General features: G+C 62.2%; 1 protein-coding gene across 3 annotated transcripts in view; it reads right to left on the bottom strand.

The window, feature by feature from the left end:
* Nucleotides 1-923: 923 nt before the first annotated feature.
* Nucleotides 924-17473, bottom strand: part of PGAP2 (post-GPI attachment to proteins 2) — a 17972-nt gene continuing 1422 nt past the window's right edge. Inside the window, exons 1-6 of one of the 3 annotated variants that reach the window (XM_017744730.1) lie at nt 15535-15545; nt 15156-15329; nt 13813-14065; nt 10963-11069; nt 2773-2881; nt 924-2289 (exon numbers count right to left, since the gene is read on the bottom strand). In XM_017744730.1, the coding sequence (XP_017600219.1) occupies nt 2159-2289; nt 2773-2881; nt 10963-11069; nt 13813-14065; nt 15156-15320 (765 nt within the window). In that variant the 5' untranslated portion in view covers nt 15321-15329; nt 15535-15545 and the 3' untranslated portion in view covers nt 924-2158. Of the gene's footprint in view, nt 2290-2772; nt 2882-10962; nt 11070-13812; nt 14066-15155; nt 15330-15534; nt 15546-17473 lie in introns of those variants that run through there. The other 2 variants (XM_008643240.2, XM_008643241.2) reach the window with 2 other exon arrangements.

Raw genomic sequence — 17473 nt, 5'->3', positions numbered from 1 at the left:
TCATGGCTCTTCCCCTCCCAGCTGCTCCCGGGGCGGCTGCAGTGAGGGCAGGGCCCCACCATGGCCCGGGAGAGGGGGAACGGAGCCCCCAGCAGCTCCCCTGCCCCCGCCTAGCCCCGGCAGTGCCAGCCCCAGCCCTCCTGGCTCCAGGCTCTGTCCCTGGGGCTGTGCCGGCCCCGGCCCCGCAGCATCTGTAAGATCCACAGGATCCGAAGGCAAGGCCCCCGGGGCTGGGTGGGGAGCGGGGCCGCCAGCTGCGGGGTGGGCTCAGTCCCACGCCTCCAGCCCGGCCGGCACCCAGGGGCCATGTCCCACACTCCAGCCCCAACAGCCAGGATCCAGAACCCGCATTCCAGAGATCCACATCCTGCACCCCAGCACCCAGGATTCGCATTCCACACCCCAGAGATCCACATCCTGCAGGGATCTGCATCCTGAGGCCCAGCTCCAGGGATCCACACCCCACACCCCAGTGCATGTTCTGCACCCCACCTTCAACACCCAGGATCTGCAACCCACATTCCAGCCCTACACCTCAGGATCCACATTCCACACTGAGCAATCCACATCCTGTGCCCCAGGGATGCCCATCCCACACCCCAGCGCCCAGGGTAAACATCCTGCACGCCAGCCCAAATACCCAGGATCTGCACCCCACACCCCAAGCCCCAGTGCCAGGATCCCACCTCCTGGGATCCCCACCTCACACCCCAGAACCCAGGGTCCACGTCCTGCACCCCAGCTCCAACACCCAGGATCCACATCCCACATTCCAGCCCCGGTGCCCGGGGTCCATGTCCTGCACCCCATTCCACCCCCCACCCTGCCCAGGGTGCTGGGCTGGCCCCGCTGGCTGTGCCAGGGCTGTTCCAGGGCCGTGCCGGGCTGTGCCAGGTGGAAATGCTGTGGAGTTTGCCGAGAGCTCACAAAAATACTCAGAGCTTTATTTCCACCTCAAAGCCAAGGCGCCGCGGGGCAGCGCGTCACACGCATGCAGGGACGCGGATGGAGCCCATGGATGGGGACACTGAAGATGGACACGTGCGGCAGGACCCGCTCAAAGCCAGCCCGGCCCCAGCTCTGCCAGAGCCCCACAGCTCCTGCTGGAGGAGGCTCTGCCCAGCCCTGGGAACACAGGGATGAGCACTGGGACATCCCAGGGGACTCTCGGTGGTGGCTGTGCTCAGGTGAAGGGCAGGGAGGGACCCACGCTGGTCCTTCCTGGCCAAGTGTGGGGTGGGATGAGCCCTGGCAAATGCAGAGCTCCCCAAAATCAGGACAGCTCCAGGTGCCCCTCCCAGCAGCACTGCAGGAGGAGCTTGGGGACACTGTCAGACCTGAGCTGCCACCCAGCCATGTCCCCCATGCCCTGGCAGCCAGAGCTACACACTGGGGGCACTGCTGGGCCCCAGCAGTTCCCAGCTCCACCCCACAGCACAGCACAGGGGAATCCATGGGAACATTGGAACAAAGACCTCCAGCACCAGCACACTCGCCCTTCCTCCCCAAACTGGGCTGGAACAGGCACAGCACCCCTGGGAGCAGCCTGTGCTGCTGGGGGCACTTCTGGGAAAGGCAGGAGGGAGATGTGGATGCTCCCAGCACCTGCCCTGCCCCAGGTGCTCCCACACTGCTCTGGGCAGTCCCTGTACGGCCCAGCATGCTCCTCCTGCCCCCCTCCTGGGAACTCAGGCAGGGACGGGCCAGGACCTTGCCCCAGTCCAATGGGAGACCAGTGCCTGAAGCCAGTCCAAAAGGCCACCAGCCCTTTTTGAAGACTTGCCCCAGGATGCCCAGCCTGGAGGAGGAAGCATGAGACCCCCCCCAGGCCAAGAAAGGACAGGGCAGGGCTGGACCCATGCCCTGATACCAGGAGCAGCATCCTGCCTTGCCTGGAGCATCCTCCCAAGAAACAGGCAGCAGGTCCCTGTCCCTCCTGTCTTGCCCTCCTGGAGCTGGCAGGGAGCAGGGCAGGGGGGCCCTGGGAAGAGCCTGCTGCTCCCCTGGACGAGAGCTGCAGGTGCAGCCAGGGACAGACACTCCTGGCATCTCTGATGATCCTCGCAGCGGCTCCACAGCAAACACCCCGGCCCCAGCAGGACAGGGAAGGGGCTCTCTGCCTCCCCCAGGGAAGAGGAGCCCCCAGCAGTGGGGCTGGCTAGAAGTGCTTGTCCTCCAGCAGCGAGCTCACCACCAGCTCCTTGTTGCCGAAGTCCCAGAAGGCAGTCATGTGGAAGGCCATGTTGGAGAGGACAACCAGGTACTCCAGGAAGGCGAAGACGGTGTACACTGGGGGAGGAAACACAGCAGGTGAGGGGGACCCGGGGGGCTGGGGGGTCTCTGGGCCACCTGCTTGGGGCAGCAGGGCACGGGCTGGGGGCCTTAACCCCCACCAGAGAAGAAGCATGGCCAGGCACCATGACCAGGAGCTGCCCTGGGCTGGGATTTGGAAGGCAAGGCATCACATTAGGAGGACATTGGACATCAGGGAGAATTTTTGGACATCAGAAGGAATTTTTTCACAGAAGGGGTGGTCAGGCATTGGAAGGGGCTGCCCAGGGAGGTTTGGAGTGCCCATCCCTGGAGGTGTCCCAGGAAGGCCCTCAGTGGATATGGCACTCAGTGCTCTGGGCTGGGTGACCAGGTGGGCATCAGGCACAGCTTGGACTTGCTGATCCCGGGCATCTCTTCCAACCTTAACGATCCTGTGATTCAGTGATTCAGTGACCACCCAGCCCCCTCCCCACACACACCCCAAGGCAGCCCCCTCACCTCCGGGGCCGCAATACCAGTTGTGGTGGAAGTAAACACACACGGCAAACGCGAACGTGATGAAGGTGAAGAAGAAGAGCAGCTGCTTCCACTTGTATGACTTGCGCTCCTGGAAGAGGCCAAGGTCTGAGTGATGCTGGAGTAGCCATCCCCATCCCAGGGAAGCTCTGCCCTGGCCCCACACAGCCCCGGGGGTCTCTGCACCCTGGCTCCTTGTGCAGAGCCCCCCAGCCCAGGCCCAGGGGTGGCTTTGGCAGGGCTGTGCCCAGGGGCACACGAGGCTCACACCTACATGGAGATACAGGGAGTGAGGGAGCCACAGGGTCCCAGCAAATGGGGGGGCCCTGGGGCAGGAGCCCCCGGTGCTGGGGCGCACAGGGGACTCCCTGAGGATGGGCCAACGGCTCTACCAGAGGCAGAGCCCATGGCCCGGGTGGCTGCAGGTGGCCCCGGGACATGGGGAATTCACCGGGTGCTGCACCCCCCACCCACAACAGCACCAGGGAAGAGGAAACCACATGAAGGGGTGGCAGCCAGGGAGGGTGCTGCGCTGGAGACCTCACCCAACACGCTCTGGCACAGAGGGGCCCCATCCTGCCTCCCAGCACCACCTCTTATGGGGCAGGAACAGAGCATGGGGATGCTGCCAGCGGCCCCACTCTCTCAGCTCACTGCTTCTGTGCTCCAGAGCTCAGCCTCCACAAAGGGGACAACCCAGGGGCCAGGCCTGTCCCCACAATGGGCTCCCCCGACCCACCACCCAGCAACCCAAATCTGGGGGCTGTGGGTGCAGTGACTCCCGGGAGGTACTGGCTCCAGTTCCCTTCCTCTATTTCTCCCATCACACTGAGGGTCATGGATAAGGATCCTATAGCCCTGGGGGCAGAGGAAGCCCAAACCATGTCTTTTTCACACCAGGGGGCGTGAGGATGCCACAGACAGCCCAGGCTGTTACAGGTGGGAGGGGAATTTCCCCCTTGTCTGACACTTCACGTGAGACAAAAATTCCATTCCGAGGGAGTGCTGATAATAAGGAAAATTTAAATTGCCCCATCACACTTTCCATTACCCCCGGAACGCGTGCCAGGGGCCCAGCCAGGGAGGAAAACCCAGAGAGGAAGGACGGGTTCACGGGCGCCTCACCATGCGGGGACACGCGGGTGACGCCACCTCCAGCCCACGGGGCCTGGGCAGGTCCTTCCCGCTGGCACTGACAGGGTCCCTCTCGCCAGCAGGAGCTGGGGTGTGAGGAGCAGCGGTGCCACCGGCTGTGACAGAGCCCGGAGCAGGGCCGGGGCGCGATGCCGAGTTTCACACCGGAAAAGCGGCTCGCAAACACCTCGCTGTCACCGCGCTGTCACCGCGCTCCCACGGCAGCGCCAACGGCTGGGCTTAGGCCTGGCATGGCCCCGCCGCACCCCACAGCCCTCCCGGGGACTCCAGGGACCTGCCGGGATCACCGAGGCAGAGAATAGCTCAGGGCGGAGGGGACCTTAAAGCTCATCCAGTGCCAACCCCCGGTGCTGCTGCAGGACCCCGAGTTGTCCCTGCATTCCCGGGCTCACCACAGTGACGGGGCACCTCTGGGTGCCCTCTGAGCTCCCCCTCTCCCAGTCTGGGCAGAGGATTATCACACGGGTAATTAGGTGTTAATCCCTAATGCCAGGGCACGGCTGGCTCAGCCCAGTGCCAGGGGATCACAGGGCAGGGTCCGCAGGGGGGTCCAGGAGGTGGCACACGGTGACATGCCACGACGCTGAGCAGCACTGGCTTGGAAGGTGGCACCTCGGGGCAGGTCGCTGCAGGAGCACGGGCAGGATGCCCAGGCACGGCAGGGGGACTGGGGCGCATGGGGACCACAGTGGGATGTGGGAGCTGGAGTGCTACCCCTGTCCTGCTGCAGGAGGAGGAGGGAAGGGCCAGCCTGGACTTCGGGCAGCATGGTGGGAGCTCCAGGACTGCTGCATGGACAGGAGCTGCCCATCCCCTCACTGGTGTGGGCTGGACGCACTGCCCTGCTCACGGCTCAGCCAGTGCCAGGCACTGTCCCTGCTTCCCTGGCCCCAGCTTTGTGGGGAACCCCCACCTGGGGACAGCCCAGGGAGCCAGACGGTGGCCAGAGGAGGGCACCAAGATTAGAGAGATGGAGTGCCTCTGCTGTGAGGAAAGACTGGGAGAATTGGGATTGCTCAGCCTGGACAGGACCAGGAGCCCTCCAGGTCAGAGCCCTGGAGAGGAGCTGGCAGCTCCAGGCAGCCTGGCAGGAGGCCACCACGCTCCGGTTGCCTGTGAGGAAAAAGGGGGTAAGAAAATCCCAAGGACAGGGTGCTCCAAGCTGAGCTGGTGCCAGGCTCCCCTGTAGCCTGGCTGGGGCTGCCGGGCTGGCACAGCTGGGCTGCCAAGCCTGGCTGTGCAATTTCCTCCTGGCAGGACAGAGCGGGGCACCCGCGGCCCCTGCGAGCCCGCCCAGTGTCACACAGCCACCCAGCCCTCCGTGGCTGCACGTGTGTCTGGCCCAGAAAACCACAGGGGGATTATATTTAGTGCCCAGCTGATATTTAGTGCCCAGCTGATATTTAGTGCCCAGCTGGCGGCCGGGAGCTGAGGCACATTCCCTGGCACACCGAGATGAGTCAGGAACAGGGGCCGGACAATGGGGGGAGGAGAGAGTGGCTGCAGCAGCCAGCCCGGAGGGCACACTCGGGGATGGTGCTCCCAGCTCACGGGAGGCACTGGGGGTCTCCTTCCCCCACCCTTGGGAGAGCCCCAAGCCCTGCAAATGCAGCTCCGAGGGCTGAGGGGTGGCTGCTGTGAGCCACCAGCAAGAAGGCACAGGAGCCTCCTGCTTCTTCCACCACCTCCAGAGAGGGAGAAGGACTCTGCCCACACCCCAGTTCCTGATGGGGACAGTGCTCCTAACTCAAAAGGCAACAGCTCACTCTGCAGGGACCTCCCAAGCACTCGTTCTGCCCTGGAGCCACCATCCCTTTCTGGGGGACAAGTGGCACCTGCAGGCTCTGTGTCACACACCAGTCCCAGCTCCCCTCGAGGGTTTCCGGGTCTGTGCAGAGAGCCCGGAGCCAAAGGGCCCCACAGAGAGCTCAGCTATTTATAGAGGGCTTGTCTGAGGCACCGCCAGCGCTCCCAGGGGCGCTGCAAGGAGCTGGGGTGAAACCACGCGTGGTCACCAAGGCGCTTGTGGTCCCTGCTGCTCACACGGCTCTGCCGCGGCGGGGACACAGCTCAGCCACCCTGCTCCAGCTCTGGGGGCTCAGCTGCGCCCAGCGGGGCTGTGCCCCAGCAGCTCCTGTGCCTCTGCACTGGCTGCAGCCTGGGCTGGGCTCAGCCTGTGTGCCCTGCGGGTGCCGGGGGAGCGGGATGTTGTGGGATAGAGCCCAGGGGCTGGTGGCAGAGCAGGACCCAGCTCCACTGGCCACAGCATGGATTGGACTGCAAGCTTGTTCCATTCCACCATCCCAGGCTGCTCCAAGCCCCAATGTCCAGCCTGGCCTTGGGCACTGCCAGGGATCCAGGGGCAGCCCCAGCTGCTCTGGGCACCCTGTGCCAGGGCCTGCCCACCCTCCCAGGGAACAATTCCTGCCCAATCTCCCATCCAGCCCTGCCCTCTGGCACTGGGAAGCCATTCCCTGGCTCCTGGCCCTCCAGCCCTTGTCCCCAGTCCCTCTGCAGCTCTCCTGGAGCCCCTTTAGGCCCTGCAAGGGGCTCTGAGCTCTCCCTGGAGCTTCTCCTCTCCAGGTGAACTCCACCAGCTCTCCCAGCCTGGCTCCAGAGCTCCAGCCCTGGGAGCACCTCCGTGGCCTCCTCTGATGGGCCTGAGCCAGCCAGCCCGGTGGCCACCACATGCACACACTGGTGTCTGCTGGGGCCACTAGCCCAGAGCTAGGGGGAAAAAAATGTGTTTGCAAACAAGAAGTGAAACCGCTCTGCCCCACTGCCTGGCTCTGAGCCTCAGGGCTGGGGGAAAGGAGAGTTTTAAGGGTGAGCAGCCAGCCAGGAATAGCAGAACTGCCAGCCCAGGTGGGCACTGCCACGCCACAGCCAAGCACCAAGCACGGGGCGCAGTGATCAGCCACAGCTGGAGGATCCCAGGCTCCATTTCCCTTTTCCACACAATCTCTCTCTCTGCTTTGCCCCTTCCCCTCTGTTTCTCTCTCCTGCTTTCTGTTTTCTCCCCCCCGTAGAGCTTTATTTTCCTTTCTCTCACCACTTGCCACCTCGTAACTGGAAACCGCCTGTACTTCCCCATTGCAAACCAGTTCCTCTGCACCTTCCTGCCCTCACAGAACAGCAGTTGCAACAGGAGCCCCACCGGACGACAAGCTTTTGCAAGACCAATTCCCGTCCCTCCTACGCCGCCAGACCTGGGGAGCTTCACCCCCTCCAGCAGCGCCAACAGCAGTGCCAGCCATGGGGCTGGGAAAGCTCAGCCCCCCTGTTCCCTCCTCCAGACGGATCCAGCTTGCCAGCTCCTCACGCGGAGTTTGTCCTGGAGATGGTCCCAGGTCTGGCCCTGGAGAACCTGAACACCCGTGGGGACCCTCTGCTGAGGAGGAGGGAAGGATGGAACACGGTGGGATGGGAGCCATTCCTCACCTGTCCCCTCCTGCCACCGCCGGCTCCAGGGCTGGGGGAGCAAATGTGAACAAAGGCCCCCACAAGGGACACAAACAGAACCAGAACCTGTCCCCAAGGTGCCGTGATGCACACGGAGGATCAGCTGTGCCCTGGCCTAAAGCAGCCCCATGAGCGTGGCTGGGCACTGCCCAAGCCCTTGGATGGGGCCAGGCTCTGGCAGCAGCACCTCCCGTGTCCCGCTGTCCTGCCCAGCCAAGCCAAGCAAGCTGCGGGTGTCACAGGAGCTGCACCAAGCCTGCCAGGGGCCACCAGCCATGAGCAGAGGGCTTGCAGCCTGAGGAATACAGACAGAGAGTGGGACAAGCCCCAGGAGACCCCGCTCGGCTCGGAGGATCCGCGGGAATGACTGGCGCAGGAGCTCAACGCACATCACCAGACACGGAGACGCGGCAGCTGCAGAGTCACCAGAAGTGCCTTGGCCAAAGATGACGCCTGGTGGTGTGACAAGCATTGTGCCCTCTTTCACCCCGACACAGCTGGTCTGGGAGCTGTGTCACCCCATAGCGCCTTCCTCCTCCTCCCTCACCCGTCACCCTCATGCTCTAGGCGACAGCTCCATCCTGCGGCCCCACACGAAGCTGGCGGGGACACTGGAGCTGGCACAGGGACACTGCACCTCTGGTGGCCTCAGGGCTGGCCCTGGAGGGCTCCTCTCCCCTTGGGGAAGCCCCCAGCTCTGGGGGGACCACACACCCCCGAGGGCAGCTCCCCTCCACCAGCAAGGCTGTTCCAGGATGGGAGGAGGAGGTGGGTGGTGTCACTGTGCCAGGCAATGGCATGTTCAGCCAAGGTGTCACCATGTCCCCTGCCCTTCCCCCCAGGGATGTGCAGATTCCTCCAGTCCTCGGGGAGAATAAAACCCATGAGGCTGGAAAATCCCTCTGAGACCAGAGTCCAACTGCTCCCCAGCAGTGCCAAGACCACTAACCCATGTCCCCAAGTGCCACATCCACAGGGCTGTGAAATCTCCCCAGGAATGGGGACTCCCCCCTAGCCCTGGGCAGCTGTGCCCGGGCTGGACAGCCCTATCTAGGAAGGAATTTTCCCAATATCCACCCTGAGCCTCCCCTGGCCCAGCCTGAGGCCGTTCCCTCTCCTCCTGTCCCTGTTCCCTGGCAGCAGAGCCCGACCCCCCCGGCTGCCCCCTCCTGTCAGGGACTTGTGCAGAGCCACAAGGTCCCCCCTGAGCCTCCTTTGCTCCAGCCTGAGCCCCTTTCCCAGCTCCCTCAGCCGCTCCTGGGGCTCCAGCCCCTTCCCAGCTCCCTTCCCTGCCCTGGACACGCTCCAGCCCCTCAAAGTCTCTCTTGCTCTGAGGGGCCCAAAGCTGAGCCCAGGATTTGGGATGCCTCACCCCTGCCCGCTGCAGGGGAGAGGAACCAGCCCCAGCAGGTGACGTGGCAGGGGATGAGATCCGGGGCTTTGGAGGTCTCACCCAGGAACAAGACAAGCCAAAACAATATGACATAAATAAAGGAAGCCGTGGGAAAGCTGCCAAGGAATGACTGTGAGCTCTCGCTATTCCCGTATCACTTCCAGTGAGCAAGGAGAACCCCAGCATCTCCAGAAGGCCCTTTCCTAAGGAATCTTACAGCCAAACAACTGCTGGAAGCTTCCTCTCCAGGTCTCTGGAGTAAGGCAGCAGGGGACAGGCTCAGTGAATTGGCGGAAGGGGAGGATCAGCAGCGGTGATGGAGCAGGAGCTGCTCTGGGACTGCTGGAGCTGGGCCCCCCAGCACTCATCCTGCTGGGACACGGACCCCAAGCACAGCACCTGCCCTGCAGCCCCACACACTGTGCCTTGGGAGAGGCCTGTCCAGCCCTTGGAGCTTCCCAGCCCTGGGACACAGGCACACACCTCCAAAGGGCTCTGATTTGCACACTGTCACCCTCCTGGGGCAACACAGCCCCGGGAACCCTCCCCATTTAACACTGGGACCATGAGGGCTGGACCGGGATCGGCTGGGGAGACGTATCCCAAGGGGAAAGGACAGAGAGATCCAGGCAGCCCAGACCCACAGGTGAAGCCAAGCATGCAGGAGCCACGTGGGCACAGAAGCAGCTCTCCTACAGCCTCAAACCTGGATGTCCTGTCCTGCCCCTGGCTGTCAGTGCCCGCAGCCCAGGACAACCCTGGATACCTGGCCCTGCCTGTGGCTGTCAGTGCCCGCAGCCCAGGACAACCCTGGATACCTGGCCCTGCCTGTGGCTGTCAGTGCCCGCAGCCCAGGACAACCCTGGATACCTGGCCCTGCCTGTGGCTGTCAGTGCCCGCAGCCCAGGACAACCCTGGATACCTGGCCCTGCCTGTGGCTGTCAGTGCCCGCAGCCCAGGACAACCCTGGATACCTGGCCCTGCCTGTGGCTGTCAGTGCCCGCAGCCCAGGACAACCCTGGATACCTGGCCCTGCCTGTGGCTGTCAGTGCCCGCAGCCCAGGACAACCCTGGATACCTGGCCCTGCCTGTGGCTGTCAGTGCCCGCAGCCCAGGACAACCCTGGATACCTGGCCCTGCCTGTGGCTGTCAGTGCCCGCAGCCCAGGACAACCCTGGATACCTGGCCCTGCCTGTGGCTGTCAGTGCCCGCAGCCCAGGACAACCCTGGATACCTGGCCCTGCCTGTGGCTGTCAGTGCCTGCAGCCCAGGACACACCTGGATTTCCTGCCCACCTGCCCCATAATCCAGGGCCAACCTGGGTGTCCTGCCCACGGTCCAGGACTCACACCACAACCCAGCACAGCACAGAAGCTGCATCCAGGCAATGGACCCAGGAGCAGCAGTGGATCCTCCACTGGACCCGCTGCCCCCCCAGCCACTCCCTGCACCCCCTGACCCCTCCAGAGAAAGAGCCAGAGCCAGCCTGCTCCAGAGTCATTCTGGAGGAAAGGGAGAACAACTCCTGCTGCCCACTGCTACCAGCTTGCAGGACCAGCAATTCCCAGCACAGGGAAGCCAACTTCAGCTTAGGAACAGGCACGGAGAAGGGATGAGCAATCCCAACCCACAGGGATGCCAATAGTGGTTTTCAGTACGATCTCTCAGTGAAAGCTTAATCAGATACTGGGAAGAAATCCTTCCCTGGCAGGGTGGGCAGGCCCTGGCACAGGGTGCCCAGAGCAGCTGGGGCTGCCCCTGGATCCCTGGCAGTGCCCAAGGCCAGGCTGGACATTGGGGCTTGGAGCAGCCTGGGACAGTGGGAGGTGTCCCTGCCATGGCAGGGGTGGCACTGGATGGGCTCTGAGGTCCCTTCCAACCAAAACCATTCTGTGATTCTATGGCAGAACCAGAAAATAGGAAACTTTGCTTTGGTAAATAATGGGTTTTGTTGACTTTCTCCATTTCACCTGCTGCTGTTGGCCCCTTTAGCACGTGCTCAGGGCTATTTCACAAGCAAAGGCAGCCAAAGCCCTTCACTGCCAGCCCAGAGCCCCCTGCCAACTCCCAGCATGGCCCCAGAGCCCTGTCCCAGCTGTGGCACAGCCCCAGAGCCCCTTCCCAGCTCCCAGCACAGAGAGAAGAAAGGAAAGTGTCTGTACCTCAGGACTTACTGTGTGTTTCTTAGTCATTCTCCAGAGGATGCAGGTGAGCAGCATATGGCCCAGGGCCGATGTGATGAACACAATGAAGGCATTTTCGTGGATTGCTGGATTGACAAACAACAGGTTTCCTGTTCAGTCCAAGCCAGGAGCACCAGGGGAACGTGGGGCAGGATTTAGGGGGGGCTTTGTGCATCCCGGTGATGCTGGGACTCCAGTGGGGTCCTTGCAGAAGACAAGCAAGGCTCCACAGCATGGCACAGCACGGCTCCACAACCTGCTCGTGGTGCCTCAGGGCCCCCTGGAAGGGGATACAAGTGCCTGGAAGACTTATCCCAAAGTGCCAGGAGGGTGTTTATGTGCTCTGGGACCATCGCTTCACACGGCTGTAAACTCAGGGACCCTTGGGAGCAGCTCAGCATCACCACTGTTGTTCTAGGGATGGGGAAACTGAGGCACGGGGAGGGGGGGGTGCAGAGTTAGCCAGTCCAAAATCCAGAGGAGTCCATCTTGTGGTCCCTGTATTACCTGCCTGCCCATCAGCACCATCAGCAGCCTCATCTCCAGCGCAGAGGTTGCCTCATGCACACCTGGACTAGTCCAGGTACAGTATCAGGCTGGGAAAGCAGCTGGAGCTAAACCAGAGCTGCTCCCCAGGCCCCAAACCCCACACAACCCCTGCACCTTCAGGTGAGAGATTTTTGTAAGTGCTGCTCTGAAAAGGATTTCCCAGCCCCTTCTCCAGAAACTGAACCTCAGGCTGAATTCCCAAACACCTGAACATCAGAAATGCCCATCCCTGTTTCCCTTCTCCGTCCCAGGGGAAGGGAAGCACGTGAGGTATCAGCAGGTGGGAGAGGTCAGGCTGGGGTGTCCCGCAGGGATGATTAACCTGAGCATGGCAGCTCAGGGCTGAAACTTTCCCCACAGCCGTGGGATTAGTCTGGGATGAGGATCCCAGGAAGTGGGTCAGCCTCGGCTTCCGGGTGGCTCTGCCCGGCCACACCTCGGGCTCCCCCTCCCAGGGCTCCACACAGGGCCAGGCCAGGCTGGGCAAGTACCCAGAGCTTGAAGGAGCACCTGGCTTTCCAAGGGCAGGGGCCCAGCCCAGACAAGCTGGAGAAGCCCCTGAGGCAGGTCAGGCTGCTGACCCTGCCACGAGGGGACACTGCCAGGAGGGAGGCACTGGGACACCTCGCCATGGGGACAGGGAATGCTGGCAGGAGACAAGGAGGGTGCGCTGGGCAGGGACACGGCCCAGACCACAGACCTCCATCAGCAGGAGGTTCCTGTCCTGCCATCCCAGTTACTGGGCTCCACCATGGATCATCCTCACCCCAAAGGCTGGGGAGATCCTGGGACTCTGTTCACAGCACCACAACCCTGAATCCCAGAATGGGTTGGGAGGGACCTTAATAATCTTTTCATCCCACCCCCTGCCATGGCAGGGACACCTCCCACTGTGCCAGGCTGCTCCAAGCCCCAATGTCCAGCCTGGCCTTGGGCACTGCCAGGGATCCAGGGGCAGCCCCAGCTGCTCTGGGCACCCTGTGCCAGGGCCTGCCCACCCTCCCAGGGAACAATTCCTGCCCAATCTCCCATCCAGCCCTGCCCTCTGGCACTGGGAAGCCATTCCCTGGCTCCTGGCCCTCCATTCTTTGTTCAAAGTCCCTCTCCAGCCCACAGCTGGACACAATATCCATCATCAGCATCCAGCTGTGCAGGCAAAGCCAACACATTACTTCCCTGCTGATACATGCCAGCACAGGGTTTGTTCCACTGCAACAGCACCACCTCGCTGGCTCCTGGATTTCAGTGCTCTCCAACTAATCCCTGGTGCCTCCTCCAGATTTTAGGATGAAACAGCAGCTGGAGATCAGCATTGGCACTTAAGTTCTTCTGAGCTGAGACCATGAGAGGGAAGAGAATTTCCCAGCCTGACCAGGTTTGGGACACATGGATTTAACCTGAAAAACTCTGATTCTGTTCCCAGGAACTATTAGAAGGCAGGAGCCTCTCTGCTCTGGAGCCAGGCTGGGAGAGCTGGGGGTGCTCACTGGGAGAGGAGAAGGCTCCAGGGAGAGCTCAGAGCCCCTTGCAGGGCCTAAAGGGGCTCCAGGAGAGCTGCAGAGGGACTGGGGACAAGGGCTGGAGGGCCAGGAGCCAGGGAATGGCTTCCCAGTGCCAGAGGGCAGGGCTGGATGGGAGATTGGGCAGGAATTGTTCCCTGGGAGGGTGGGCAGGCCCTGGCACAGGGTGCCCAGAGCAGCTGGGGCTGCCCCTGGATCCCTGGCAGTGTCCAAGGCCAGGCTGGACATTGGGGCTTGGAGCAGCCTGGCACAGTGGGAGGTGTCCCTGCCATGGCAGGGGTGGCACTGGGTGGGCTTTGTGGTCCTTTCCAACCCAAACCAGTCTGGATTCTGTGATTCTATGACATTTTCCCCAGAAATTCCAGGGGAAGGTATCAAAGACAGCTGGAGCAGAGCCAGCTCCGAGCCCAGCCCAGCTGTGGGGATGGAGGGGAAGCAGGATGAGCTCTCACCCACCTCACTCCCCCGCCCTCACCCCCTGAAGCAGGGCCTTGCACACGGGTGGAACCAAGTGCCGAGGCCTGGTCCTGGCCCCATCCCCAAACTGAACCCGTGGCTTCAACCAAGTACCAGCGACCCTGAACTGTAGGAAGAGCATGGCTGTTTGCACGTTCTGAACATATCCTTCCTCTACAACTATGAACTTTAATAGTCTCTGGGGGTTTTAAACTGTTTTTTCTCCCCAAACTTCCTCATTCCAAAGCAGTGGTCCAAGGAAGGGCTCAGGAGAGCAGGGCCCCAGGCAGGGGGTGACACCTACCATAGTTTTCGGTGGAGGACACGTAGGTGAGGATGAGGAGGGCGAAGTTCTCGAGCAGGTTGAGCAGCAGGGTGATGTGGCACAGGCGCAGGTAGCGGGGGTGGGGGCAGTGGCAGCTCTGGTAGTGGTTCCAGTAGGCCACGGCCACGAGGACGCGCGGGGCCGAGTGCAGGCCGATGCACAGGCGCCACACGTAGCGCTGCGGGGTCTCGCCCCCGATGGCCGCGCTGATGGACGGCAGGTAGTTGGGCACCTGCAGGGACACGGGCTCGTGGGGACAGGCACATGGCACAGCCTCACAGTCATCCTCTTCCAGACGCTGAAACTGTCCTCTTTTTAAATCCTAAATGAGTTTATTCCTATTCCCAAAGCCAGGGAATGTATTGTGGCAGCACCGCCCCTGGTCCATCCCACGGGGTCGTGGACCCCACAGCCCTGCTGGGACAGTCCCGAGGTGCTGGGGGCCCTGCTTGGGTTTCTTGTCTTTACACTTTTGATCATCCATAGAATCCCTGGATGACTTGGGTTGGAAGGACATTAAAGCCCAGGGACACCTTCCACTGTCCCAGGCTGCTCCAAGCCCCAATGTCCAGCCTGGCCTTGGGCACTGCCAGGGATCCAGGGGCAGCCCCAGCTGCTCTGGGCACCCTGTGCCAGGGCCTGCCCACCCTCCCAGGGAACAATTCCTGCCCAGTATCCCATCCAGCCCTGCCCTCTGGCACTGGGAAGCCATTCCCTGGGTCCTGTCCCTCCAGGCCCTGCTAAAGTTCTCCTGCTGGTGTGAGATGACTCCTGGCCTCCATTCCCAGCTCATATCCAGCTGCTCATCCAGCAGCCTGAAAGCCCTGGGGAGGAGCCCAATCTCACCCCATATGGAACTCCAGGCCCTGCCTCCCTCCCTCCCTTCCCAGACACCTGTGACTCCTCTGAACTCCAGCAGACCCAGGGGCAGCAGCTCTGGACCAACCCCTCCAAGGACAATGTATTTCCCTTCAGCTTCCCCACCTTTGTTCCTCACTGCAGTAACCCCCAACGTGCCCAGTCCAGACACCAGCCTGACCAGTCTCTACTTCCCTCAGTCCCAGTACAAAGCCAAACCTGCTGCTGCCAGTCCTGAGGTGTCACAAGGACAACAAAATAATGCAGCTTGTTCTGGATTCTGTAACACTTCTGATGGGAAAGCCCAAGAGAGGAGCCCAGAAGGACAGAGAAAAGGCGAGAGGAATCCAGAAGGTGCATAGGAGCCCAAGAGGAGAAAGGCGCCCAGAAGGAGGGAGCTCTGTCACCCCCCCAGCTGCCCCAGCCCTGCAGCAGTGTGGGTTTTTCCCACAGCACTCTCTCACCCCACAGTGGGTCGCAGTCGTCTCACGGAAGTGGAAAAGCAGAGACCAGATCACACAGAAGAGGAACCCAAAGAGAGGGCAGAACACAGTCCCGAGGGCCAGTGTGGTGAAACGCAGCCGGAACAGGATCCCGTCCCGATCCAGCGGCAGCGGGACCTGCAACATCTTGGAAAGCTGGAAATGAACAAACAAATGTTTGACCTGGGTGCTCTGTCCTCCCGCTCTGGGCTGGTTGGTAAGGTGGGGATCAGTCACAGGCTGGGCTCGATGACCCTGGGGGGCTTCTCAAAACTCAGTGATTCTGGGATTCTGTCCACAGCCCTGGGCAGGGATGGACACACGGCTCAGCCCCTCAGACCCTGCGTGACCCCACACACACCGCTCAGCCCTTCACACCTGGGGCAGGCCGTATCACCCCTCTCCCCACCACAGGCGGCTGGTGCAGACAGGAGAGACAACCCAGGTGGGCAAGGCCCAGCAGGTATCATCTCCTGGCACCAAAAGGTCTGCCAGCTTAAGAGATGTGGGGAGAGATAAACAGAGGTGACCAAAAGGCCTGGTTTCACACTGTAAAAGTACTACAGATTATCACAGAGGCAGAAGTCTCTTACAAACTCCCTGGGAATGTGTGAGACAATTTCTCCCCAAAGCTTGGACGCAACTTTGCAGTTACTTTTCCGGAAATTGAGGGAAAGGATTTCGATGTGTGCCCCTTCAACAGCTTGGTGGTAAGATACATTGGATCCTAATCTATGCTATTTTGTCACTAGCCATATTAAAAATGGTTACCTTATCATGCACAGTGTATTTAGCTAGAAATAGCTTCTTTTGTCTTTTTTCCTGAGTGGTAATAGTCTGTTTAAAGTCTTACGTCTGTTAGTTTTGTGTTTATTAAAGAAATAATTCATTCTATAATAGACTGAATCAGCCATTATTAAAGAACTTGTAAGCAAGAGTGGGTCTTGGGGTGCTGGCCACCTCAACAAAGCTACTGCCTGCTGCCAGAGGCCTGGGCAAAAGGCAGGGACTTATCTAAACCCCTCATATCTAATTCAGAACAACACCCTGCATGACCCCACACAGACACATGGCTCAGCCCCTCACACCCGGTGTGACCCCACACGGACACGCGGCTCAGCCCCTCACGCCCCTGTGACCCCACACGGACACGCGGCTCAGCCCCTCACGCCCCTGTGACCCCACACGGACACGCGGCTCAGCCCCTCACGCCCCTGTGACCCCACACGGACACGCGGCTCAGCCCCTCACGCCCCTGTGACCCCACACGGACACGCGGCTCAGCCCCTCACGCCCCTGTGACCCCACACGGACACGCGGCTCAGCCCCTCACGCCCCTGTGACCCCACACGGACACGCGGCTCAGCCCCTCACGCCCCTGTGACCCCACACGGACACGCGGCTCAGCCCCTCACGCCCCTGTGACCCCACACGGACACGCGGCTCAGCCCCTCACGCCCCTGTGACCCCACACGGACACGCGGCTCAGCCCCTCACGCCCCTGTGACCCCACACGGACACGCGGCTCAGCCCCTCACGCCCCTGTGACCCCACACGGACACGCGGCTCAGCCCCTCACGCCCCTGTGACCCCACACGGACACGCGGCTCAGCCCCTCACGCCCCTGTGACCCCACACGGACACGCGGCTCAGCCCCTCACGCCCCTGTGACCCCACACGGACACGCGGCTCAGCCCCTCACGCCCCTGTGACCCCACACGGACACGCGGCTCAGCCCCTCACGCCCCTGTGACCCCACACGGACACGCGGCTCAGCCCCTCACGCCCCTGTGACCCCACACGGACACGCGGCTCAGCCCCTCACGCCCCTGTGACCCCACACGGACACGCGGCTCAGCCCCTCACGCCCCTGTGACCCCACACGGACACGCGGCTCAGCCCCTCACGCCCCTGTGACCCCACACGGACACGCGGCTCAGCCCCTCACGCCCCTGTGACCCCACACGGACACGCGGCTCAGCCCCTCACGCCCCTGTGACCCCACACGGACACGCGGCTCAGCCCCTCACGCCCCTGTGACCCCACACGGACACGCGGCTCAGCCCCTCACACCCCTGTGACCCCACAGCCCCAGGGTGGGCAGCATGGAGAGGCATTCAAAGCAAATCCCCTTGTGGGGACGCAGGAACCTGGAGACTCACGGCCAACAGGGAGCAGGGGCAGTGCAGGGCCGCTCCCCGCAGGGCTCCAGAGGGATCTGGCGGGAGGGGCACGTGAATCTGTCCCGCGGGATCCATCCAGACCATTCCCTGCGCTCGGGGCAGCGCTGACGCAGCCGG

The sequence above is a fragment of the Corvus brachyrhynchos genome, unplaced genomic scaffold (assembly GCF_000691975.1).
Source record: "Corvus brachyrhynchos isolate BGI_N302 unplaced genomic scaffold, ASM69197v1 scaffold511, whole genome shotgun sequence".
In the NCBI taxonomy this organism is placed as follows: domain Eukaryota; kingdom Metazoa; phylum Chordata; class Aves; order Passeriformes; family Corvidae; genus Corvus; species Corvus brachyrhynchos.
The sequence above is the reverse complement of the archived record's forward strand: the minus strand, read 5'-3'. Positions and strand labels throughout refer to the sequence as shown.